Genomic DNA, 25,152 nt, shown 5'->3' with positions numbered 1-25,152 from the left:
TGCATGAGCGGCGAAACCCAGAAGTAATGCATTCTATTACTTCCGGGTCGCCACGGAACGCAACCTGAAAATCCTTAACCCGAAGCTACTTCAACCCGAGGTATGACTGTATTATTATTATTATTATTATTATTATTATTATTATTATTATTATTATTATTATTATTATTATTATTATTTCAAGCCGCCCATCTGGCTGTGTTTCCCCAGCCACTCTGGGTGGCTTCCAACAGAACACTAAAAACAGAATAAAACCAAACATTAAAAACTTCCCTAAACAGGGCTGCCTTCAGATGTCTTCTAAAAGTCTGGTAGTTGTTTGTTTCCTTGACATCTGATGGGAGGGTGTTCCAGAGGGCGGGCGCCACCACCGAGTAGGCCCTCTGCCTGGTTCCGTGTAACCTCACTTCCCCCAGTGAGGGAACCGCCAGAAGGCCCTTGGAGCTGGACCTCAGTGTCCGGGCAGAATGATGGGGGTGGAGACGCTCCTTCAGGTATACTGGGCCGAGGCCATTTAGGGCTTTAAAGGTCAGCACCAACACTTTGAATTGTGCTCGGAAACGTACTGGGAGCCAGTGTAGGTCTTTCAAGGCTATGTTATGTGGTCTCAGTGGCTGCTCCAATCCAAGCTTTGTAAGAATGTAAGACAAATTCTACTGGATCGGACAAAAAGTCCAGCCTAGCCTAGCATCTGGTACCCACAGTGGCCAATCAGATGCCTTCAATAAGCACTGCAAGGAGTTACTGCCCTTGCGTGGGAGTTGGGCTAGGGGACATACTTTCAGAAGGTAAAATTGAAATCCTTTGGTTTTCCAAGAGCAGTGTATAATCATACACGGGTTTACAACGCTAAATGACATCTTTTCGCAGGGCCTGCAAGACAGAGTTGTTCCACCAGGCCTTTGGTCAGGGCGCAGCCTGACTCCCTCCTCTGGCAACCTGCACAGAATTTTGCCTAATCGGTTGCCATCAATTTGATTTTAATTAATTTTTATAATGAAATATTTTTAGAATGTGTGATTATTTGACTGTTTGATTATTTGATTGTTGTTAGCCGCCCTGAGCCCGGCTTCGGCTGGGGAGGGCGGAATATAAATAAAATTTATTATTATTATTATATGTTGTCCGGTCTCAAAAACAATAGCAAATTTGAATTCCTCAAACCCGAAAACATATTTTGCACTGAAGTAAATTGCAAACATTTAAGTCGCACCCCCTGAAATGGCATGCCCTAATTCTGTAGTCTTCCGTCTTTTCGGGTCCAGGGCTTCTTAAAGTTGTGTGGCTTGATTGTGCAGATGTGAGAAAGGCGAGATGGGAAGCTTCCAGTTAATGAGAAGAGATGGCTAGCAATGGCCTAGGGCTCTTCCACAGCCCTGGTGTTGCAGACCAAGAATCCTGTCCAGCCACGCCAGCACAAGGGATGTAATCAGGTGTCTTTTGAGAGACCTGTGTGGCTGGGAACTGCTTCTGGTCATGCATACGATGAGGCCTGCTGTGTTCACCTTTGAACCCAAGGACTGTTGGAACTGCTCTGGTGTGCAAAACTGTTGCAGGAGGCGTATCCAAGCTGTCAAGATGTGCAAGCCCCTTGCAGTGCAGGAATAGCAGAAGTCACTGCATCCCAATGTGCTCTACTGCGCTAGGCCCCTTCATTCCTTCTTTCCTATTTTCCAGACCCAAACTAGAGAATCCAGATGGAAAACTAGAATCCCTCCCCCCAATTTTTATTGATTTTCCAATGTTTTTAAAAAACAAACATAAATCATTACCTTATTTAAACCAATCTTAGTATCATTGTTAAGTGACTTCCTCATATCCCCCTGGTTGAATTTCAATATATATCTTTTTTAACGATTTTCCAAAACCAATATTCTCTTAAAATTAACTTAATCACTTAACCTCTTTCTTTCTATCCAATTCTGCATTTAAACATATTAATTCATCACATTCCATATTTAAATCCTAAGCCTATCTGGTATTTGCAAGCTTTCCAATTTAAATTATCTGAACATATTTAGCTAAGTAGTCTTTAAATTTCCTCCGTTCCTCCCGATAGTTCTCCTCCTTCTGGTCGCGGACTCTTCCAGTCAGGTCGGCTAGCTCTGAAAAGGAAAACTAGAATATTGACTACAGGGTGACAATGCACAAATAAGTAGGGCGGTCTTTTTTAACTTCGAAGGAAGCAATTTCCCACATAATCACATGAAGGACAATTTCGAAAGTAGCAATCCTACAGGAGGTTTCCTCCCATCTCTTCCCGTTTTCCTGTCTGGCAATTTCCTGACCCGCTTTGTTTTTGGACCCTGACCTTTCCTGTACAGGAAGACCTACATTGTCCTTGCACTCTCATCAGGACCCTCCCATGGCTTCCTCCATCTCCAGCCCTGTGAGATAATCTCGTCCTTATGTACCCCTCCGCCTGCCCCGTGTTTCATTGCTTTCTGTCTCCTCCTCCTCCCCCCGCAGGGTTCTGGCGATACCAGCGGGGGCTGCCGCTGCAAGCTGAACGGAGCCCCCTGCCACCCGAACTGTCAGAACTGCCATTAAACAAGAGGGGAGGAGAACTCTGAGCTTCTGGAAGAAGAGGCTGTCTCGCTTCAGGGGAATGGAAGTCCGGAGCGAACGTCAAGCTGAGCTCTGGGACAGCCTGGGCTTTTGGAATGGCTCTGGCACAGCGAAGGTCAAGACTCACAGGCTCAGCTCATGCGCCATAGAGAAGACGACTTGCTTCCCATACATGTGAGGGCTGGGCAAAAGGATTGAGTGGAACTGCTGGCCTCTTACTGGGTTTGAGGACAGGCTGGACGTCTTATTGTAGTCCTCGTGCAGACAGGCTTCTTGCAATGTCCGTGGAGAGATGCTGTTTTTGCTCCTTTCTCTACAACCAGTTTTTCCTGCTTCCCTTCCCTATGGCAGCATTACATTCTGCGTCCTTCCAAGGCTATAGGAGCAGAGGCTGTTCTTGCCAAGCTGCAGGTGCTTAGCTAAGCTCTGACCCCTATCACAGATGGGGCGGTGCCCTACGGTGCATTAGAACCAGGCTTGTCGGCACTGAGTTCCACTACAAAATACGCTGGGTTTTGTGTACAATATTTACTTGATTTGCTCTAATAAAAGTTATTTATAAACCTGTTGCTGCGTTTTTTTCCTGCAGGTAGTTGAGCTGCAATAGTAACTTAACTTGTATTGCTCAGGGCCAGGTTAGTGAGGCTTTGTATTTGGGGTTTTGCAGTCCCGTGTCCCCAGATTCCTTCAGCCTAACTCAGTTCACAGACTTGATAAAAGCGTAACATGGATTCTTATCATCCGTCCTGGGGGCGCAGAATTAAGGCAGGTGCAAAATTAAAAAAGAAGGCGGCTGGATTGATTTAAAACACAAAAGGTTTTCTTTTTGCTCCGGGTTTGGGGAATTGGGGTATTTCCTTTCTTTTTTGTTTGTTCCATAAAATAAGAAAGTGCTAGGAGATAAGGTGTTAAAATGCACCCACCAGTCAACCTTGTCTTGCATCTGCTGACTCGCACCTATGTAAGTGTTTGGTCTGGGGCAATTAAAAAACCTTTGACTGCAAACCTGGAAATAAAAACTGAAGTGCTATCAGCACTGTTCTAAAACAGCTATTTTTGAAAGACCACCTTTGTGTGGGCAGATGATCACATTCCAGATCTTTCTCTCTGGCTTTCCCAGCTCTGAAGAATCTTTTGCTTCTCTGAAATAATTCTGAAACATCATGTGAGTCAGACAAGCAGTGGATCCCGTTGACTGAAGGTGGAGTATTTAAGGCATCTGACCGGCTGCTGCTAGAAAAGGGAGAGCAGACTTTTTAAAAAGCAGGGAGGGCTAATCCACATAGGCCTGCCTCCAGGCAGAGATTGTACAAAGCAACTGCTGCTTAGGGCAGCCTTATTATACATCGCGGGGTCAACCCCATGAAAAGCAGATGATGACTTGTTCCGTCACATGCAGAAGCCGTTCCAAACAAGCTCATTGGGAGAACGCCGCCTGTGGGATCAGGCCAAAGGGGACTCCCCTAATTCTCGCAGTGGCTGAACAGATGCATAAAGGAAGCTCAGAGGGGACAGCAGGGCTCTCCCCAGGAACTGGTATTACATACCAGATGGTAAAGGTAAAGGGACCCCTGACCGTTCAGTCCAGTTGCGGACGACTCTGGGGTTGCGGCGCTCATCTCGCTTTACTGGCCGAGGGAGCCGGCGTACAGCTTCCGGGTCATGTGGCCAGCAGGACTAAGCCGCTTCTGGCGAACCAGAGCAGCGCACGGAAACGCCGTTTACCTTCCCGCCAGAGTGGTACCTATTTATCTACTTGCACTTTGATGTGCTTTCGAACTGCTAGGTTGGCAGGAGCAGGGACCGAGCAACAGGAGCGCACCCCGTCGCAGGGATTCAAACCGCCGACCTTCTGATCGGCAAGCCCTAGGCTCTGTGGTTTAACCCACAGCCCCACCTGCGTCCCATATACCAGAGACTAGCAAGCAGATAAAACGAGTCAAAGTGGGTCAGGGAAGAGGAGGAAACGCAGTGCTGCAAACGCATCTGTTTAGTAAGTGGGTATAGTGTTTATTTGGTTGTTGGGGTATTTTTTTACACAATTACAAGCCTTGTACAAATCTGCATTTTACATACATATGTATAATCTTTATACAGAGTAGCAACTTCATCAGAGAACGCCTATGCACGAGGAAAGAAATAACCGATTTCCCCACGGAAGGTGGCTTTGAGTTGGCGGGCATCTCCCTGGCCATGATTTTGACCCAGGACGTCTGGCATTGCAGCTTGTAACTGCAGCAGCTGTTTCTTCTTCCAGCTGCCTCTCCCCTTCAGAAAGTGCTCCCTTTTTTTGACACACCTGTTGCCGTATCTATTGCGGGTTGGCAACAGGGAGGCCTGCACGAGTCGTGAAGGAGCACCAACAAAGGTAGCCTGCTAGTCTATGCAAAGTGGCCCAGTTGGGTGTCACTTAAACCACCTGGTTTTGCTACTGGTCTGCAACTGCGTAGACCAGCAGGCCGCCCTACAAGCCTGGCTAGTTGCAAAATGCAACAGGCTGCTCGGTGGTTTCCTAGTGTTAGCAGGCAGGCTACAGTAATGGTTCAGTCCCCAAAGTCCAAGGGACACTCTGCTTTAGGGAACCTGGCAGAACTGTAGCGTGTCACCAAATGCATTCATGGTGGCCACCTGCTTCGGCACGAGTTCCAACAGTTACCGCAAGCAGAGTCGGCGACTTTGCAGGAGACACAAAGGCAGAGTTATGTGGCTGTCGAATTCACCAGCCTGCAGCAATGCACATCAGAGGGAAGAGTCAGCCTGGGGCTTAACTCTTGTCTCTGCACAGCTAAAAGGATGGAGATAAAAGGTTAGTCCCACCTCCCGTGGCTTCACATACATGATGGTCTTCCATGTGGTTTATTCTTGATGCATGAGTTTCTCCCTTCATTGCAGTCAACGGAGAGCAAAGTGTTTGCGCTCACTTGTACTGCTCTTCCCTCTGGGATAATAAGGGTCAGTTTATACTTTCAGCTAAATCAAGTGGCAAAGCTTGCCTTACAGTTATCACTCCAGGCTTCAGGCGATGTCCTCCCCGCAGGCAGAAAAAAAGCACATGTGGGGGGTGGGGAAAAACTAGGCTGAACCCCTTCCCCTGACAGGCTAGTTTTCAACACACAGAGAATATTATCTTGCATATGAGAGCATTCAAAGCTGCTGCAGTCTCACTTTACTAGCGGATTCTGCTAATTGTAATCAGCTGGTTTTGTGTGCTTTCAGCTTAAAAAGCTGGTGAATGCTGATCATGAAACAAAGCTTCCCCTCGCCACTGCTGCACGAAGTTTCGTTTCCGCAGATTCTAGACCTGCTGAAATTTGGGGGTTTTAATACATATCTATATCTGGTGGTAGCTCATGTGAGAGGGAGGGGAAATGACTCTTCCATTTTAATAAACCAGAAGTCAGCCCATCATTGCCACAAGGAGCAGAGGGAAGAGGGTGCCTGTCTTAAACCTTTTCCTGCATTCTGCTGCCTGACTAACACGGAACAGCTTCGGGCCAAGGCTGCATCCAGCCTCGTTCAGGCTGCAGATGCAGCTTCCACAGGTCTCATATACACCTCAAATGGAAAGTGTCTGAACCTGCTAGGAAACCATTTCCTGCTAAGGCAAGAAGAAAACCCACAAGGGATAAGTAGGCCTCCTTCTAAGTCTTCCTCTTTTAGCCTTGATTTTCATAAAGTGCTTAGTAAAATAATGCTTCACGTGTTTCTTCCATCCCACACCGTCCGGTAACGAAAAGCCCCAGCCCTTGCGGCAGGTGTCAATCATTCAAGCCCCTGCTCTTTCAGAGGAATGCTACGATCCACACTGTGGCCACTTGAGAAAGGCGTAGCCAATGTGGATATTTCAGGTACTGCACTCCCAACTTCCTCAGGGATGATGGGAGCTGTAGTTTAACATCTGGAGAGCACTGCATTGGCAACCGGGGACAAAGATGACACTTTCCCTTCCCTGCTTTTCACTGTTGCTGGTGGGACATGCTGGTATCCCCACGCCCATGGCTTCCTGATACCACAAGGCCCACAACCAATGGGTGGCAGGTTGATCTGCCTCCCACCCAAGCTGAACGGCACTGCCCCACTGGAGAAGCTCCCCCCCCCAAAAGACACCAATAGCTGAATGACTTGGTTGCAGGAAGCACAATCCAAATAGAGAGGCAGCAATGTGTCCTTCCGGGGTCAGTTCTCGGCTTGGTGAGAAGATATTCCCAGCAGGCAAAACAGGGAAAAGGAGGTCTCTCTGTTTTTCTGCCCCCTGTCTTTCCGGTGACTGCAAATCCCAATGCACAGCAGAATCCAGCACTCTTAAAAGCAAAACAAATGCATGCACTGGTTAGCTCTAGGCCTTGCTACCGTGTCGTTAAGGGCTCCAGGCACTGTGGTGTCCTCTGGGAGCTGCTCCTTTTGAAGGGCCAAGTCTGCTCATCTTCCGGGGTAGAGGGAGCAACCTGGGCTTCCGTCGCTGTTGGAATGAGTTCATTGCAGCAGATAGCAAAAGGCCACAGGTCCCGAGTGCTCTGCTGTCTGCTCAAACGTGACAAAGTTGGCGAACGCAGCATTACCATCAGCCTCAGGGCTGCCAGTTTGACCAAGCAGTTGGGTCCTTGGTTTGGACTTTCCTTCGCCCTCCACAGTAATGCTTGGCCGACTGAGAAGGTAGTTTTACAGGTGACTGAATACATAATTGCCATCAGGGAAAAAGGACTCAGCTGTGTAAATCAGGTAAGGACACTTGTGAGGGTTTATTAGCAGAGGAAGGAGGTAGAGGTGCATGGGGGGTTATCTATGGAGTGCCTGGGACTTTGGATTGAGTGGACAGTTTCTGGAAAACCCTTCGTGCATGACAGTACGTCTATTTCTGTTAGTGGCTCAGATCTTTTAAAGCACTTTTCTCCTCACATCAGCTACGTTGCTCCTGCAGCAGGGCGAAATTTCACAACAGGAAGATCTCTCCCTTAACGGAAAGATCATTAACGGAAACTGCTGCTATTGATTTTGCAAGATGGTAGCAACAGAAATAACCCTGAAAGCCATAATGGACCACGTTCCAAGGAGTAACTCCTCATGCGCCAGACGCAGAATTTCCTACTCGGGCCTGGCTGAGAGAAATACCTGTGCTGTGGGTGGCTGGGTGACAGCTACATGGCCTCCGAGATGAAACATGTTCATATGCTTGCAACCCCTGCTGCAGGCTTCGCAGTCGAGAGAGATAACGTGAGCCAATCTGCTGCAGACCTCAAAAGCAAAAACAAGCAGATTCCCAGTGTTTTAACTTGTCGGAAACTGCCTCTTCAGTTCCACATCTAGGAATGCAGGCAACTAAATAGGTGAGAGGGAAAGGAGGGGAGGACACCTCTGAACGGCTGGGCCCAGACTCATCTCCCCTCACTCCATCTCAGTTAATATTGGAGAACCAGTACCGTCCCTGAAAATATTCTTCTGTTTCTTCCTCTCCCATTTTGCCAAAGACCCGGAGGGAAGAATGGAACTTCTCTCAAGTGCTACACAGGCTACAGGCCCAGGAACAGGGCAGGAAGCACAGCAAAAAATGAGGTTCTTTAGCCTTGTAGCAGCCAAGGCAGCCACTTCCCTTGTTCCGAAAGAGGTTCCCCAGAGGCTCTGGATGCTCCGGGAGGACGACGAAGAGGAGGTGAGAGCAGGATGACTGCAGGTCCAGGCCTGGGGGGCTTGAATTAGTAAGGCAGGTTGCAGGAGGGGGGGAGGAAGGAGAGCAGGGGTTTCCAAAACCCAATTTGCCTTCTGCAGACATGGCTGCCTATGCCCGGTGCACCAAGCAGGACACGGTAAGCTGGGAACTTCCTCCTCGACTCTCAGGGAAATATCTGGAGTTCGAATTTGGGTGCCCACTCGAGCGCGCTCTTCACCACAGCCAAAGCTGCCGCGCCCAGCGCCACCGTCAGCCCCATGACTGCCAGCTTGACAAAGCGGTTGGTCCTTGGTTTCGTTGCCAAGAGCATCTTTGCCCGCTCCTCCGCGCGGAGCCGCTCTCTGAAGCGCTGCCGGAGAACCGTGTCGGGCCGCTGCTGGGCCGAAGCCAGCTCAAAGTCTTTGAAGGTGGAAGCAGCCGTCCTGTAGGGGAAGAAGGAAACAGAGGCAGGGCACGTCATCCCAAGCAGCCAGGCAGGATATGGTTCTCCTGCTGTGGAGAAGGAGGAGGAGGAGTTTGGATTTGATATCCCGCTTTATCACTACCCGAAGGAGTCTCAAAGCGGCTCACATTCTCCTTTCCCTTCCTCCCCCACAACAAACACTCTGTGAGGTGAGTGGGGCTGAGAGACTTCAGAGAAGTATGACTAGCCCAAGGTCACCCAGCAGCTGCATGTGGAGGAGCAGAGACGCGAACCCAGTTCCCCAGATTACGAGTCTACCATTCTTAACCACTACACCACACTGGCTCAGGGTATCACAATAAATGTGGAAAGCACCCCTGAAGTCAGTTGTGTTTTCCGGATCTTGGAAACTAGCAACTTTACCAGGAGTTAAAATTCTCAGGTTTGGTTCTCTTAAAAGGATATGGGCAGGAAGCTCACTTCCTAGGGATCAGTCCACCTCAGACGAGGAAACGGAAGAGCAGATCAGAGTTGCCTGAACTCCTGAAATGACCTTGCTTGCTGAACTCACATGGATACCTAGAAACAAGCAGCCAGCCCCATTCTGTCTACACAGGCAACATCTGAGACCCACAGCCAGCAGGCGATCAAACCGGCCTGCAGCTGTTATCAGAGCCAGGAGACGGCACTTGTAGAAACCTTGAGTGACCTTATCTTACACAACAGGCAAAAGGGACAACGGATATTTGAGATGCTCAGAAGAGGATAGTGGAGCTCTCACGGGTTTCTTGCTCCTTTTTTTCTGCTGCAGCAGACGACATAAGCAGCTACCGAGTGAAAACTCAACTGCTGAAAGGGCAAGCTACTTTCCCTCAAACTGAAGTTTTAAAGGCAGAGAGTGGGTTGCCTTTTTGGCACACGGAGGAGAAATCTCTGCTTCTTTCTGAATTCCTCAGTACTGCTGGTAGTTTGGCCAGCATGTGCAGAAACTGCCTTTTTGACTGCTGGACCCATGACTGGTCTCGCCCAATCCACCAGAGCCTGTCTTCACATGCAGGGATATCCCTAACTCACTGAGGGTTTGAGACCCATCGGCTACCCTCACCTGGTTTAGCCGGCCAGTCGAAGCCGTTCCCGAAGTGTGGCCGCTGTTGCATGCTGACAGCTTCTAGGAGCCTCGTGTGAGAGCGGAGCACAGGGTGGGGACCCAAGGTGGACAAACGACCCCAGGAGGAGTATGTTGCGCTACATCTCCACTAACGCCCCAACTAAAGGCGGTCATTACCCACCTTTCGGCTTGCTGCTGAGCAGCCTCCCGGGCAAGTTCCGATGGTGGAAACTGAACGAAGAGGTCTCCAGCTCGACTGATCAGGGTCTCGTACGGAAGGTCTTGTGGGATCTGCGATAAAAGATGGTGGACGGAGGCCATGTCACACTCGCAGGCGAGAACCTCCGGTGCGCGATGGAGCACGATCTGCAGAGAAGCAAGCAGCAACTCAGTGATCCATGCAATGGTCACCTCCAGGCTTGACTACTGTAATTTGCTCTACGTGGGGCTGCCCTTGAAGCTGTCCCAGAAACTCCAACGGGTGCAGAATGCTGCAGCGAGGCTCCTCACAGGGTCTCTGCCATGGGAGCATATTCACCCAGTGCTTTTCCAGCTGCACTGGCTCCCGGTGGAGTACAGGGTCAGGCTTAAGGTGCTGGTTTTGACCTTTCAAGCCCTTCACGGCCTAGGACCCTCGTACCTACGAGACCACCTCTCACGGTATGCCCCACGGAGAGCCTCAAGGTCCATAAAACAGCAACACCCTAGTGGTCCCGGGCCCTAAGGGAGTTAGATTAGCTTCAACCAGAGCCAGGGCCTTTTCAACACTGGCTCCGGCCTGGTGGAACGCTCTGTCTCATGAGACCAGGGCCCTGTAGGATCTGATTTCTTTCCGCAGCGCCTGTAAGACAGAGTTGTTCCACCTGGCCTTTGGCTTGGAGCCAATTTGATTCCCTCCTCCTCTTTCTTTTCTCTTTTTCCTTTCTCCTCCTGTGATGAGGCTGCATTTTAATGTTTCAATATTTAATGTTGCATTTTAATCTTGTTTTTAAGTTGTATTCATTCAACTTGTTTTTATTATTGCTTGTTAGCCGCCCTGAGCCCGGCCTTGGCTGGGGAGGGCGGGGTTTAAATAAAAATTATTATTATTACAACTCAGCTTAGGTGGCGCATGGCTCCAACACTTCCCTGTCACAGGGCTACCATCGCCAAGGGTTCAAAAGGTCCCTGCCACCTGTGATCTCATGTGACAAGAGTTTCAAAAAGCATGGGGGAAACGCAGAGAATACTTCACAAAACTGTGCCCTAAAATACATACCTGGACATGTTTCGATTAATGTCTGCAGGAGACTTTGTAGATATTTAAGTTATAATTAGAAAAATCTTAATAATTATTCATAAAGGAAACAGCTTATAAGAAGTAAATAAGGAGGCCAGATACAGGATAAAAGAAGTCTTTTATTTGGTTGTCTGTATTGTTGTATGTTATGCTCACTGTATAATGAGGGTGGATTTCTGTAGTGGGGAGGCGGGGGGGGTTATGTTATGTTGTAAATAAAATTCCATTTTTTTTAAAAAAAAGGAAAAGGTCCCTGCCAAAGGATGCTGCAAGGAGCGTTCCACTCTAAACCCTTTGGGTATGCCCTCGTTTGTAGTTTGGTTTCTTTGGAAATAGCAAGTGAAACGCAGTCCATGTGTCTCCCTTACAATTTTCCTGCATTGCAGGGGGGTTGGCCTAGATGCCCCTTGGGGTGTCTTCCAAAAATTATATGACTCCATGAACTGTGGCAAGTCAAAATTACCTCCGGGCAACCAGATGCAGCCCTCGTGCTGCTGCTGCTGCATGTGAGAGTTGCCAGGATAAAGAGAGCACAAGCACTCATGGCTCCACAGCAGCAGCTCGCCCTTGACTTTATGGATAGGTCCCAAGTAATGATCCATCGTCCTCTGACAAACAGCAGCCTTCCTCTACAACATGCAGAATATTTCCCATCCCTATGGTATGGACTGCTGGCAACGTTTTCTGTGAAACTTCTCTGCCCAAGCACAGCAAAACTGATGATGATGATGGTAATAATAATAATAATAATAATAATAATAATAATAATATGCTCTAGTTATCTCCCACTTGGACTACTGTGATGCGCTCTACATGGGGCTACCTTTGAAGGTGACCTGGAAACTGCAATTAATCCAGAATGCGGCAGCTAGACTGGTGTCTGGGAGCGGCCGCCAAGACCACATAACACCGGTCCTGAAAGACCTACATTGACTCCCAGTACGTTTCTGAGCACAATTCAAAGTGTTGGTGCTGATCCAGCGCCGAGGACCTTCTGACAGTTCCCTCACTGCGGGAAATAAGGTTACAGGGAACCAGACAGAGGGCCTTCTCGGTAGTGGCGCCCACCCTGTGGAACACTCTCCCTTCAGATGTGAAGGAAATAAGCAGCTATCCTAACCTTAAAAGACATCTGAAGGCAGCCCTGTTTAGGGAAGTTTTTAATATTTAACGTTGTATTGTTTTTAACACTCGATTGGGAGCCGCCCAGAGTGGCTGGGGAGACTCATGGGTGGGGTATAAATAAGAAATTATTATTATTATAGCTTAACGCAAGGAGGAGAAGCAGGTACTCTCTGCTACAGACTCAAGCTTGTTTTCTTGATGGAAGGTTTGCAACTGGAACTCTATGCTGAAGGCGAAGCAGCCGCTAAGCAGCAAAGCTGTTTCTTGCAGCTTTATGCACCTTAAATCATTTTAAAGGGGGCGGGAAGCAAAAAGCACAGCCTGGTTTGGTTCATGTTCCACTGCTGAAGTGAGCGACACCTACCACTGCTGCAAAGTAGATTGGCATTAGCGGGTGGCATGCCAGGAAGAAGTCGTACAACCGCACGACGTGTCTGAAGTCAGACAGCACGTGTCCAAACCAGGTGATCAGCCAGCTGAGAGCAAAAATGGTCCCCACTTCAGCTCTGTGCAAAAAAGAGGAGCAAAGAAACAAAAGGGTCAAGGTAAAGCATCCCGTTTGCTCAACCACCCCCCCCCCCGGTTGCAAGTTGCATCTGGGATGGCTGTTCTCATGCTATGGCATGGGATTCAGCAGCAATTCAGGAAGGGACAAGCTATCAAAAGAGCCTTGTGACATCTTCTTCCTTGGAGGCTGCCAAGACTGAACAGGTGTCTGCCTATCAGAAATGCTTTTGGATGTCCCACTTCAAGGTCGCTTCCAATTCTATTTCTCAGAGAATACAAAGGAATATGGACACAGAAGGCCTAGAAGCCACTAACTGCATCACCAAATTCTCCAAGTTTTGCTTCTCGAGAGGGGCGCTGAAAAAGGCACTGCTCAGTCATGCTAGGAAGCAGTAAAGGAGGACTTCCTAGAGTTAACCTTCAGTTGCATGCATTTTTTAAAAAAATGAAAGTGCAGCACTTCTACCTACCTCTGCATGAAGTCGTGCAATTCTGGATTCACCTGGTCTATAATGGGCATCAGGTAGTTTAAGATGTGCTTGGTGTTGTCCATTGTCGGGTCCATAAAATCCCTGCCAGGCAAAGGAGGTCTGGTCAGCCAAGGCAGCGTGAAGCAAACGCTCTCTTGTTTATCACAGACAGCAAACGGTGCAAAGCAGACCAGAAGCCAAGAGATACCCAAATGCCCAGGGAAGTGGGAATAGCTTTGGCTCATGGAGATGGGATACTTTTTGGTTCCAACAGCCAGAGGCTCGCTCGCAGTATACGGCGTGCAAGTGTACAAACCTGAACACAAGAGAGGCTGTTGCGACAGAGAAACACAAGTGACCATGCAGGTCCAATTTTTCTATTTTAGAAAAGGAAAGTCACCAGGACTCCAGCAGAAAAACATGCAGAAACCCTGAAGGCGTGGGTCCAAAGTCATGGCTTGCTTTTGGAAAATAACAACACACTTTATGTTCTTGAGAAAACTATGCTCACAAGGGGCTTGGTGCACTGTGAATGCCACAATTGCTTCGACACAGACTGAAAGCAGACTGTGGGTCTAGACACTGGTCCTGAGAAGAATCTGGGGAACACAACCCTCTCTCCCAGCAGGCTCTGTAGATTTAACACACTCCTTCAACCTTTGCCTCAATTTCTAGTTAGTATTTAGAAAGGGTGTGAGAGTGATTTCTCTGCAGGAGGCTGGCCTGGCTTTTGTTTGGGACTGGAATACTTATCTCTCAGAGCTGCCCAGTCCCTCCCATTGCAAACAAGATAACAATGGATGGAAATTGGGAAACAGCAGCAGCAAAGCATCAGGCATTCATCAGCCTCCCTTATAACTGCACCTGCCATCCCACAGTACAGTGAAATACATTTTTTCTTTGTCCTCTTTTAAGACTGTTCTATTGTGCGTATTGCAACTCTGTTTGTATTGCAGTTACAATAAGATCAGAATAGATTATGTCCTCTTACTTCTACCCAGAAGATTTTAATCCATCCAGTCCCTTCCCCACTGCGCTTTTTCACTGGGTTGGGCAGAACTACCACCGCCTTATCAAAGTGCAGCAGAACGTTTTCTAATCTACATCAAGAAGCAACAGCAAAAGCAACACAATGCTGATTCCCGGGCAGACTAGTTCCGGGAACTTTAGGTAGCACAGTCCTAGAACAACGAGGACAGGTGCAACGTCTATAGCCAAGGACCTGGGTTTCAACCATCTCTATTACAGAAGCCCAGTGGAAGTGCAGGAAGGAGGTGTTGAATCTTTGGGTGGGATTCACCCAAGAAACCCATCAGTGGAAGCCCTCTGTAAGGGCTTTTGCTTGCACAGTGGGGCTTCCTTCTCCTTGCCCATTCTACCTTTGGCCCTGGAGTGGGTGGCAGAAACCCCAGAACGGGGGGAAGGGGGAGTCATTCCATCTGGCAACCTAATACGCTTGCACAGATGGAACGTTTGTAATAGCACAATGTTGAAACCCACCCTTTAATTTTTTTAATAAGCCTGGGTGACATGCAGAGAATGTGGTTCAGAGAGGAGGGGAATTGGACTTCTCCCTTCAGAAGGGCCTGCATGTCCCTCCTCCAACTGAGCAAGCTAACAGTCAGGAGGTAGGGGACGTTTAACTGTCATTAAAGGTAAAGGTACCCCTGACCATTAGGTCCAGTCGTGGACGACTCTGGGGTTGCCCGCTCATCTCACTCCATAAGCCAAGGGAGCTGGCGTTTGTCTGCAGACAGCTTCTGGGTCATGTGGCCAGCAAGACTAAGCCGCTTCTGGCGAACCAGAGCAGCGCACGGAAACGCCGTTTACCTTCCTGCCAGAGCAGTACCTATTTATCTACTTGCACTTTGACATGCTTTCAAACTGCTAGGTTGGCAGGAGCAGGGACCGAGCAACGGGAGCTCACCCCGTCGCGGGGATTCAAACCACCGACCTTCTGATCGGCAAGCCCTAGGCTCTGTGGTTTAGACCACAGTGCCACCCGCGTCCCTTTTAACCCTCATTGGGAGGTTGGGAGGCTGCAAACCCAAACAGCGGGAAGTGGAAAGAACACAGGCACTAGGCAGCTCCACTCAAGAACCAACCCCAGCTCCCTTAGCGGGAGGCTGATGCACAGTACAAAGGCTTTAGGACCCACTGTGGCAGGAAAGACACTTAATGGGAAGGGCCAGAGCTTAGTGTTAGAGAACATGTTTTGCATGCAAAAAGGTGCCAGGTTCAATCCCTGGCGTTTGCAGGTAAGGCTGGGCATGTTCCCTGCCTGAAAGCATAGAGAGCAGCTACCAGTCAATGTAGGCAACACCAAGCTAGGTAGACCAATGGTCTGACTCAATATAAGGGAGCTTCCTATGTAAATCCCGTTGGATGTGCTCAGAGCAGGGGTAGGCAAACTAAGGCCCATGGGCCAGATGCGGCCCCATCCGGCCCAATCGCCTTCTCAATCTGGTCTGCAGACGGTCTGGGAATCAACGTGTTTTTACATGAGTAGAATGTCTGCTTTTATTTAAAATGCATCTCTGGGTTATTTGTGAGGCATTGGAATTAGTTCTTCTTTCCCCCCCCCCCCAAAATATAGTCCCCCCCCCCCCCCAAGTTCTGAAGGAGAGTGGACTGGCCCATGAAAAAGGTTGCAGACCCCTGGCTCAGAGAGAGAAAGTTGGAGATCTGGGGGTTCCAAGGTAAGAAGAAGAAGAGTTTGGATTTGATATCCCGCCTTTCACTCCCTTTAAGGAGTCTCAAAGCGGCTAACATTCTCCTTTCCCTTCCTCCCCCACAACAAACACTCTGTGAGGTGAGTGGGGCTGAGAGACTTCAAATAAGTGTGACTGGCCCAAGGTCACCCAGCAGCTGCATGTGGAGGAGCGGAGACTCGAACCCGGTTTCCCAGATTATGAGACTACCGCTCTTAACCACTACACCACACTGGCTCTCAAGGAGCAACTTGAGCATCCTCGTTTTCACTGTGTGGACTTTTCTTTCTGGCTCACTCCTTGTTAAAGGCAGAGGCACCATTCTGCAGCAGGGACCTAACAGCCACCGCTAACCTATTCCTGGAACCCAGGTGGGTCGCCATGTGAATTCGCCACTGCGCAGCAACCCGGGAGCCTGCTCCATGACTCCTTTCCGGCTCCGCAGCCAGGGGTGCTCTCTAACGCAGACAAGAGTACCTGAGGTGATGGGTTGAAAGCTTTTCCACGAGGGTCGTTGCCAGTCTCTCTCCAACCACAAGCAGAAAGGTGACCACGATGTCGTGGTAGCCTTGGTAGTAGTGAAGCTGTGGGTTGCGCTGCAAGACCTGCAGGATGCTGTCAATCAGCTCTTCCTGCAGCCCCTCCCTCTGCTCATCTGGCATCCCTGCAGGGAGAGCAACAAGAAGGGTTCAGAGAGTTGGCAGTTGAGAACATCCTGCATCCCAGTGACACGAGTTACTTCAGCTGCCTGTCTCTCTTGTCTCCTGCCAGCTGAAGACACATAGATCCAAAGGCAGAATCATTAAGGGATTCCTGGATTTAACGATGGGGGTTAATTACCTCCTCAGCCCCATTACTTTCTTGTGCATACAGTGTGCAGTCCCGCATGGCCAAACTCAATAGCAGAAGCTCAGTAAGTCTGCACTACAAGCATAAAGCAGTTAACCAGTCACTGTATCTCTGCAAGAAAACCTGGTAATAGCAGTTTTACAGCATCTCTATCTGAAGGTGGGCATCCCTTGGTTCAAGCATTAAATCTGATAATTTCCCAGGCAATTTATCTCTTATTTTAATCACAAGTCTCGCAGCTTCATTGAATATCAAAATATCACTGGTGCTCAGAGGGAGACTCGGTGTTTGGTTCCTTCAGCTGCATCTTCAGGAACTTAGGCGGCAGCAGGACTTGGGGGAAAAAGATCCTGCTGTGATCTTGAAGAGCTGCCGCCAAAGACAGTCAGGGCCTAGGCTAGATGGACCTATGACATTACTTGGCACAAGCCAAGGTCATATTTTCATGTGTTTAGCTGGCTTGAGACAGTTTAAAACGCAACACCCTTCAATTGGCTAATTGTTCCAGTGCAAGAGAAGGGAGTAGTTTACACTTGTGCAGTCAGGCTCCAAACTTTCCAGCTACAAATATACTGGGTTGATATTCTGCAAACATGAGCACCCTCTGGTAGTACACAGGACCCTTTCCTGAACAATGAAATACCAGCAGGATTGCCAGTGGCAAACAGAAGAGGAAGCTTCTCTCTGCACGGAGAAGTTCTCTCTGAACTGGATCTGCTGGCAAAGTGACTCAGCTTAGCACATTAAGAGTCACCAGCTCTTTCATTGCAGGCTGAAGAATACCATGGTCGGAGGCAAGCAACAGCTAAATGAAGCATACAGCAGCATCACCCATTGGTAGGGAGTGAAAACACAAGCGCAGATAAAGAAACAGAGGACCTCCCTCAAGACTCACTTGTTCTGGGCCACTGGGGTGTTGCTAGGGCAACAATATCGCAAGCAGCATGTCTAAGCTATCAACTTAAACTAGTTCAGGCATCATGCTTTTCTACTAGGGTTCAGTAGATGGTTCAGTCTATTCCCAGCTCATGCCAACTTTCCATGTATTTATTCCTAAATCTGTTCTGTCCCATTTCCACATTTATCTGAGAATTTCTTAAAGCAAAATATGTGTGGAAATTCATAACTAAATTAATATTTCAATGTACGTTTTGCTGCAAAACACTATGTCATTGCATACATTTCATAAATACTTTTTTTTCTGAGCCAAGCAATCAGAGAAGTGTGAAATCCCAAAGGATGATTGTATTTTAATCTCCGTGTAAGTGTGGGAGGTGTAAATTAGGTCATTTCACTAGAAATGCAGGCCAAATGAAATTCTCTGTCATCTCTTCTTTCAACCCAAGGGATTTCTGCAGAGACCCCACAGCTGGAAGCAGAGAGTGCTTCTTGTACCTGGAGGAAAGCGTCGGAGAGATCGCCTCACATCCAGCAACACTTGCTGGTAATCTTTGTTGTCCTCCCGGAGTTCCTCACCTAGGAGGGACAGAAGAGTGTCACAGATCCACAGTAGTCACAAAAGGAGGACCAGCCCCAAGGAACTAAGGAGGGAAGTGTGTTTAATACAGCCATAAAAACTGAAACTGAATACCTATTAACAAGTACTCATCAATGTTCAAAACATGGTTTGATCTATGCAATGGGACACTAACAACACAGGTTCTGAGCACCAGGGAAACATCAGTCTTAAGGGTAGCACATATTGCAATGCCATTTCAACAGGCTTCTCTTCACCTGCTAATTGCACCAGACACCAGCAGCTGCACTTCCAAATGGATTTGCTGCCATTTGTGGGGGCTGCAGCTAAAAGGAGTTTTACTGGACTCCTGGATTTATTTATTTTTATTCTAAACCATTCCTGGATCTGCTTTTTAATAGCATTAAATATGCAAGAGGGTGAAGCCACGGAACAACTCTGTGTGAATACTAAAAGCCATGTTAATGGAAGACAGCTCTCCAATTACATAAATAAATAAATACTGTAAAACCAAAATGCAAACTGTGCTTTGAGTAATTAACCCCACACTCAAGCTCAAAGGTTCCCAGAGTCTTTCCCCAGATTGCAAGAGTTATGTGGCTTCACCTGGCGGAGGTGGCAGGTCCTCTGTGTTCACATTAAGCAGCTTTGGCCACACCCTGCAGCGGATCTCATCCATCAGAAGCCCCCCTTCGCTGATAGCCATGCGCCTGAGTGCAGCAACATCCACAGGCTCGCTGCTCAGGGCCTGGTAGATCTCTGCTTCTTTCCTTTTTTTCTTGGAATCACAGTCTGCGAGAGAAACAAAAATCAAATTCAAACCAGCCTTAACAGCAGTTTCGCCTGCTAATGATTGTGGCCTCAAAAGGGGACAATAATTTATTTACAAGATGGGGAAAGTGGGGCGCTAGATCACACTGGCCAACCCACCAAATCAGCAGAGTGTTTTCTACAGTGTAGTTAATAAACTTGTTTAAGAAGAAACCAAATAGTTGACCAAAAGGCAATGGTGACACAACAAACATCAGATGGGCCAATGCAAATGTCGCAGGCTAGTTGATGTTTCATTTATGGAATTTTTAGCTTAATGCTCTGAAAGACAGAACTGCTCAATTGCCACATAGGACACTTTTTTCCCTTTCAGTTTAGTATTGTACACAATTTGGCATTGCACACTCAAAAGATCTGACCGTCAGTCTCCATCTCAACAGAATCACACCAGAAAGTGTTGCATCACAGAAAGCTTTCTTCACACCAACACAGACACGTAACCTCATTCCACTGAATCACAAACTAAGCAACACCTGCGTCAGTAGCACTTGGTACTTGACTGTTGCTAAAAACCAGCCAATTTGTTTTTAATGCAAAGGTTAATAATAATAATGGGGACGCGGGTGGCGCTGTGGGTAAAAGCCTCAGCGCCTAGGGCTTGCCGATCGAAAGGTCGGTGGTTCGAATCCCCGCGGCGGGGTGCACTCCCGTTGCTCGGTCCCAGCGCCTGCCAACCTAGCAGTTCGAAAGCACCCCCGGGTGCAAGTAGATAAATAGGGACCGCTTACTGGCGGGAAGGTAAACGGTGTTTCCATGTGCTGCGCTGGCTCGCCAGATGCAGCTTTGTCACGCTGGCCACGTGACCCGGAAGTGTCTCCGGACAGCGCTGGCCCCTGGCCTCTTAAGTGAGATGGGCACACAACCCCAGAGTCTGTCAAGACTGGCCCGTACGGGCAGGGGTACCTTTACCTTTAATAATAATAATAATGTTATTATTTATACCCCACCCATCTGGCTGGGCTGCCAGCAGTAATAAGGCAAGCACAAAGCAAGCACATGATCCAGTATAACCTTTTAAGGATATCTGACTGTTATGCAAAGCAGCAGGCTAAATGCATTGGGCACAATACAACAAGCCCCCAAAGATCTAAACCTTTTGCAGTTTCATTGTGAACACTGCTACACATCTGGACCAGAGCCACCAGAAAAAGCTGGTGATAATCAGCTGCTTTGTTTTATGTTCATATACTTCTCCAGTGCAAGAAGGACAGTGGGGGGTGGGGGAGCAGCAACAACCTCAGGGAGCCAAATATGTGGAAGCATGACCAGTTTGCATTTAAAAGCCTCTTTCATAAGACTGTGCAATTTGCATCCTTAACACCCACTCTTAGAATTCAGATGGGAGCTGATTTGAAGGGCTCTAACTTGGCAAGGCAACTTGTCACTCTGGATAGTTTTGCAAGACAACAAATGACCCAAAAGGAGGGCACCAAAAACCCTCACACACACACCCAATTACACAACCCCCTGCAGTTTGCAACAGTGCCTTAAAAACTTTGCTATGCAGTGTGTAACTCTTCTGCGTTTCCAGCCGCATACAGAAGGTTGTTTTGGCAGGAAATTTCATGAGTGCTGAGTTTCTACACAACACAATGCTGGAACTTGGAAAGCTACATGCCACTTGACAGAAATCATCCCAAAATAAGCAAGACGAGCAAACAGAAGAAGGATTTCTTTCTACTTGACTCACAGTCTAAATAAAAATTGACCCTGGTTTCTTTCTCTTTCACTCTATCCTCCTTATTGCTAATTTGCACAGGTGTCATGACAGTGGAATGGAAGGTCCTCAGTGCTCTGGTTCCCAAGGACGGCAGTAGCCGAGACAACTCTGTTTTGCACACACACGACTTTAGTGAAGATGTATGAGTGGAATAAAGGACTGTTTCTCCCCCAAAAGAAGCCCCGCAGTGGCACAGGCAACAGTGAAATGGATTGCATACATGCAGGAGGGTGGCTAAAAACCTATCTGCCTAAAAGGAATAATTCTGTTAGGTGTGGGATATTTTTCCTTATGAAGAAGAAGAAGAAGAGTTTGGATTTGATATCCCGCCTTTCACTCCCTTTAAGGAGTCTCAAAGCGGCTAACATTCTCCTTTCCCTTCCTCCCCCACAACAAACACTCTGTGAGGTGAGTGGGGCTGAGAGACTTCAGAGAAGTGTGACTGGCCCAAGGTCACCCAGCAGCTGCATGTGGAGGAGCGGAGACGCGAACCCGGTTACCCAGATTACGAGACTACCGCTCTTAACCACTGCACCACACTGGCTCTCTATGAGGGCCACATTGCTTCTAGGGCAGTGGTAGGTGGGGCCAGAAGCAAATGTAGGTGCAGCAAAGAATCCTAATTTTGCTTTTGTACAGCAAGCTTTTTCTATGCATATCCCTCTCAATCAGAGTTTAACAGCACATTCTAGCCAGACAAAAAGGAGGCTGCAAAGCAGGGCTGGTGAAGGGTGTGTGTCCTGGGGAAAGTCCCATAGTATTATATGGGACGCGGGTGGTGCTGTGGGTAAAAGCCTCAGCACCTAGGGCTTGCCGATCGAAAGGTTGGCGGTTCGAATCCCCGCGGCGGGGTGCGCTCCCGTTGTTCGGTCCCAGCGCCTGCCCACCTAGCAGTTCGAAAGCACCCCCGGGTGCAAGTAGATAAATAGGGACCGCTTACTGGCGGGAAGGTAAACGGTGTTTCCATGTGCGGCTCTGGCTCGCCAGAGCAGCGATATCACGCTGGCCACGTGACCCGGAAGTGTCTCCGGACAGCGCTGGCCCCCGGCCTCTTGAGTGAGATGGGCGCACAACCCTAGAGTCTGTCAGGACTGGCCCGTACAGGCAGGGGTACCTTTACCTTTATTATATGTTGCATATCTTTTTTCTGCTGCAAGTTGCTTGGAGACCTTTGGGCGACAAGTGTCTAATAAGTCCAATAAATGAAATGAATGAAAGGTAGAAACGGCTGCACCTGGCTCCTGAGCTCAAGGTTCCCCACTTCTAGGTTAGCTCTTAGACCAAGAGCATTCCAGCCCTCACCAGGCAACTGCTGTGTTTCAATTTCTTTTACTGCTAATTTTAATCATTTATAAACGTTTTATTTGCTTTTATTCCAACACTTCTTGTAAACTGCTTACAGGTTTTACAATAAAACAGTACCTAAATTTTGTTAAAGGGACGCGGGTGGCGCTGTGGGTTAAACCACAGAGCCTAGGACCTGCCAATCAGAAGGTCAGCGGTTCGAATCCTCACTGAGCTCCCGTTGCTTGGTCCCTGCTCCTGCCAACCTAGCAGTTCAAAAGCACGTCAAAGTGCAAGTCGATAAATAGGTCCCGCTCCAGTGGGAAGGTAAACGGCATTTCCGTGCGCTGCTCTGGTTCGCCAGAAGCGGCTTAGTCATGCTGGCCACATGACCCAGAAGCTGTATGCCGGCTCCCTCAGCCAATAAAGCGAGATGAGTGCCGCAACCCCAGAGTCGGCCACGACTGGACCTAATGGTCAGGGGTCCCTGTGCCTTTTTATAAATTTGTTAAGTGAAAGTATGCACGTATCAGAAAGAGGTAGAACACTTTCTCCGCAGTGTCCCTGCAGATGGGTCCTAACCCTCCTGAGGGAAGCCCGCCCCACCTACTTCACTTTTGCACTGGAAGGGAAACGGTTTGAACACACACCTGTCTCAGCACTGCCGGGGGGGGGGGGGCGGGGAGCAGCTTCCTCCCTCCCATAGCTGTCAACCTTCCCTTTTTTTGCGGGAAATTCCCTTATTTCAGCGCAGTTTCCTGCTGCTTCCTGCTGCTATCCCAGATTGTTAGATATCCCGTAGACCAGTGTTTTTCAACCACTGTTCCGCGGGACACTAGTGTGCCGCGAGATGTTGCCTGGTGTGCCGTGGGAAAAATTGAAAAATTCGAAAGATTTAAAAATAAAGTATTTTATAATTTTTCATATTTCTGTTTACTTACTATTTCATAATAAAGTAATTATAAAATACTTTCTTTGTGTTTATTTGATTCCTATTCAAGATAATTACTTTATATATAGTCAATATAGGCACAGAGTTAAATTTTTTAACATTTTCTAATGGTGGTGTGCCTCGTGATTTTTTTCATGAAACAAGTGTGCCTTTGCCCAAAAAGGTTGAAAAACACTGCCGTAGACTGTCCCCAGGACAGGTGAGGCTGCTGATCCCTTATTTTCAAATCTTAAAGTTGACAGCTATGCTCCCACCCCTATTTAAGGGGCCTCCCACTGTAGTGCTTTGGAATAATCTGCCTCCCCCCCCCCCCAAATAATTAAATAAACTACACAGGGAACCAGATGGCGGGAGTCGCAGTTGCTTCACCTGTTCGACTTCTGCCTGACACTTCGGAGAAGCGAGGGGAGGAAGCGTCACCCGTCGCCCCGCCCACCCCCGGAACGGCCCCCTCCGATTGGCTCCTGCCTCCTGAGCGAGGGGGACGGGGCGTGGCCTCCTCTCCGCTCCGCCCCTTCTCCCTCAGGGCCGCGTCGCCCCTCAGCGGAGCCAAGGCCTCCCTTTCCCCCCTCAGGCGCCCGGCGGTCAAGGCGGCCGAGGGCCTCGCACCCCCGCCGGCCGAGCGGCCCGCGTACCTCGCCTCCCGTTGTCGTGCGGCGGCGGCGGCGGCGGCCTCCGGAGGGCCATGGTCTCTGGGCGCCTCCGAGGAGCATCCCGGCCGGGCCTCTCCGGCTTCGTGTCTCTTTTTCCCCTCTTCCCTTACTCCTCCCTCCCGAGGCTCCGCCCACTTCTCGCTTCTTGCCCGCCTCGGCTGGCGCCTGCCAAAGACGTCACCGCCGCCGCCGCCAACCGCCGCGCCTCGAGCGCACGCCGGAGAGGAGTAAACAGCGCCCACCGCGCATGCGTCGCACCCGCTTTCCTCTCACTGCTCTGTTTCTGTGCTCGATGGCGCAGCGGCTTTACCATAGATGTCGCAGGGAAAGGCTAGAGCGGCACGCAAAGGGTTCGGAGGTTGAACATAGAGATAGAAAGTGTAGGGGAGCAAACGCAGTCTTTTCTGTGTAAGCTGCCAACCAAAGAGCCTTTTAGCACTGCCCATTTTATAATGTGCTGGCACACATTTAAAGAACCACAATGCCCACCTAATAATAATAATAATAATAATAATAATAATAAATTTTATTTATATCCCGCCTTCCCCAGCCGAAGCCGGGCTCAGAGCGACTAACAACAATAAAACAGTACAACATTCTAAAATCATTTCATTATAAAATTAATTCAACTCAAATTGATGGCAACCATTAGGCTAAAGTGCCTAATGCTGTGCCCACAGCTGGACAGCGTGTGATCTTGTGTTTATTTTTTACTTGACACATTCTGCGCAGATCAGAAAAATCTGAATTAAATCGGGGGGGGCGGTGGATGAGGACGACGTCACGTGGATGATCAGAGAAATATGCAGGAGATACATGAAATCTAAATTGCCTAAGAAACCGTGCCTTAAGGACTGAGCACCCTGTGATTACCTAATCTTACACGCATGCTGCTGCTAAACCCAGCCAAGAAACATTTGCTCGTAGTGGATGAATGGAAAGGATCGGGAGAGACTGCATCAGATAATTCATCCATAATTCATGCAATGGATGGGCATGCAGTTTGGAGGAAGAGATGGAGGAGGAATTTGCACTTTGCTGGAGCGGATGGGTGGGTTTGATGTCTATGCATGGCCAAGTTGTGGTCAACTCACTTTCAAGTGAATAACTCAAAGCATGCCTGTATTGCAGCTGGCGAGTGTGTGTCCAGAGGGTGCCTGCTGCTCCGCTTTTGAGCTTTGTTCTGATTGTATTTAACTGTAAAATAAATATAAATAACAGTACTCTTTAAAAAACTGCACCTGTTTCTGAGCGCTTCCCGGCTGCTGCTGTTTTTGGCGGGTGGGATTCAATCGCATGCAGGCAAAACCAGATTGCGCAACCAGTGTCGACCTGCACCACGAACCCGAAGTTTTGCAAGGAAGAAAGTGACCTGTAAATTCCCTGCAAAGCGCCCTCGACTTGCAATGAGCGCCCGTTATCGAAACAGCGAACGTCGCCATTTCCGCAGCCGCGCCGGCAGGGGGCGCTCTGCGAGCTTTTTTTTTTAAAAAAATCATTCGTTCGTTTCCACCCGGAGCGGTTTGCGCGTTGCCACGAGCGAGGCGGAA

General features: G+C 48.7%; 2 protein-coding genes across 12 annotated transcripts in view; one reads left to right on the top strand and one right to left on the bottom strand.

Annotated features, from left to right (window-relative positions):
* Positions 1-3,135, top strand: part of RBCK1 (RANBP2-type and C3HC4-type zinc finger containing 1) — a 36,220-nt gene extending 33,085 nt beyond the window's left edge. For all 6 annotated transcript variants that reach the window (XM_077929436.1, XM_028735562.2, XM_077929438.1 and 3 more), the window contains exon 13: positions 2,470-3,135. In XM_077929436.1, coding sequence (XP_077785562.1) covers positions 2,470-2,550 — 81 coding nt within the window. In that variant the 3' untranslated portion in view covers positions 2,551-3,135. The remainder of the gene's footprint in view (positions 1-2,469) is intronic.
* Positions 3,136-4,557: 1,422 nt separating this feature from the next.
* On the bottom strand, positions 4,558-24,998 carry TBC1D20 (TBC1 domain family member 20). Of its 6 annotated transcripts, none has more exons than XM_028735553.2 (9): positions 23,585-23,784; positions 21,834-21,882; positions 18,769-18,954; positions 18,081-18,161; positions 16,314-16,500; positions 13,126-13,227; positions 12,513-12,654; positions 9,926-10,035; positions 4,558-8,655 (listed from the first exon to the last, which is right to left on the bottom strand). In XM_028735553.2, the coding sequence occupies exons 1-9, from the start codon at positions 23,660-23,662 to the stop codon at positions 8,397-8,399; spliced, it is 1,194 nt and encodes a 397-aa protein (XP_028591386.2). In that variant the 5' UTR covers positions 23,663-23,784; the 3' UTR covers positions 4,558-8,396. The 6 variants fall into 6 exon arrangements, with proteins under 6 accessions (XP_028591386.2, XP_028591383.2, XP_028591384.2 ...); XM_028735550.2 differs by having other exon boundaries at positions 9,926-10,110; positions 23,585-23,778; XM_028735551.2 differs by having other exon boundaries at positions 9,926-10,110; positions 21,834-21,899; positions 23,585-23,760.
* Positions 24,999-25,152: the final 154 nt, after the last annotated feature.

This window comes from Podarcis muralis, chromosome 5 (assembly GCF_964188315.1).
Source record: "Podarcis muralis chromosome 5, rPodMur119.hap1.1, whole genome shotgun sequence".
In the NCBI taxonomy this organism is placed as follows: domain Eukaryota; kingdom Metazoa; phylum Chordata; class Lepidosauria; order Squamata; family Lacertidae; genus Podarcis; species Podarcis muralis.
The sequence above is the reverse complement of the archived record's forward strand: the minus strand, read 5'-3'. Positions and strand labels throughout refer to the sequence as shown.

What these genes read in the sequence shown, in the direction of transcription:
- TBC1D20 (XM_028735550.2), bottom strand. Translation starts at nt 23,662, where the DNA reads ATGCTCCTCGGAGGCGCCCAGAGACCATGGCCCTCCGGAGGCCGCCGC. An exon ending in TTGCACGACTTCATGCAGAG is followed by an intron (nt 12,655 to 13,125) that starts GTAGGTAGAAGT and finishes TTTTTTGCACAG; the next exon opens with AGCTGAAGTGGGGACCATTT. An exon ending in CAATCTACTTTGCAGCAGTG is followed by an intron (nt 10,111 to 12,512) that starts GTAGGTGTCGCT and finishes GCTTCTCTGCAG; the next exon opens with ATCGTGCTCCATCGCGCACC.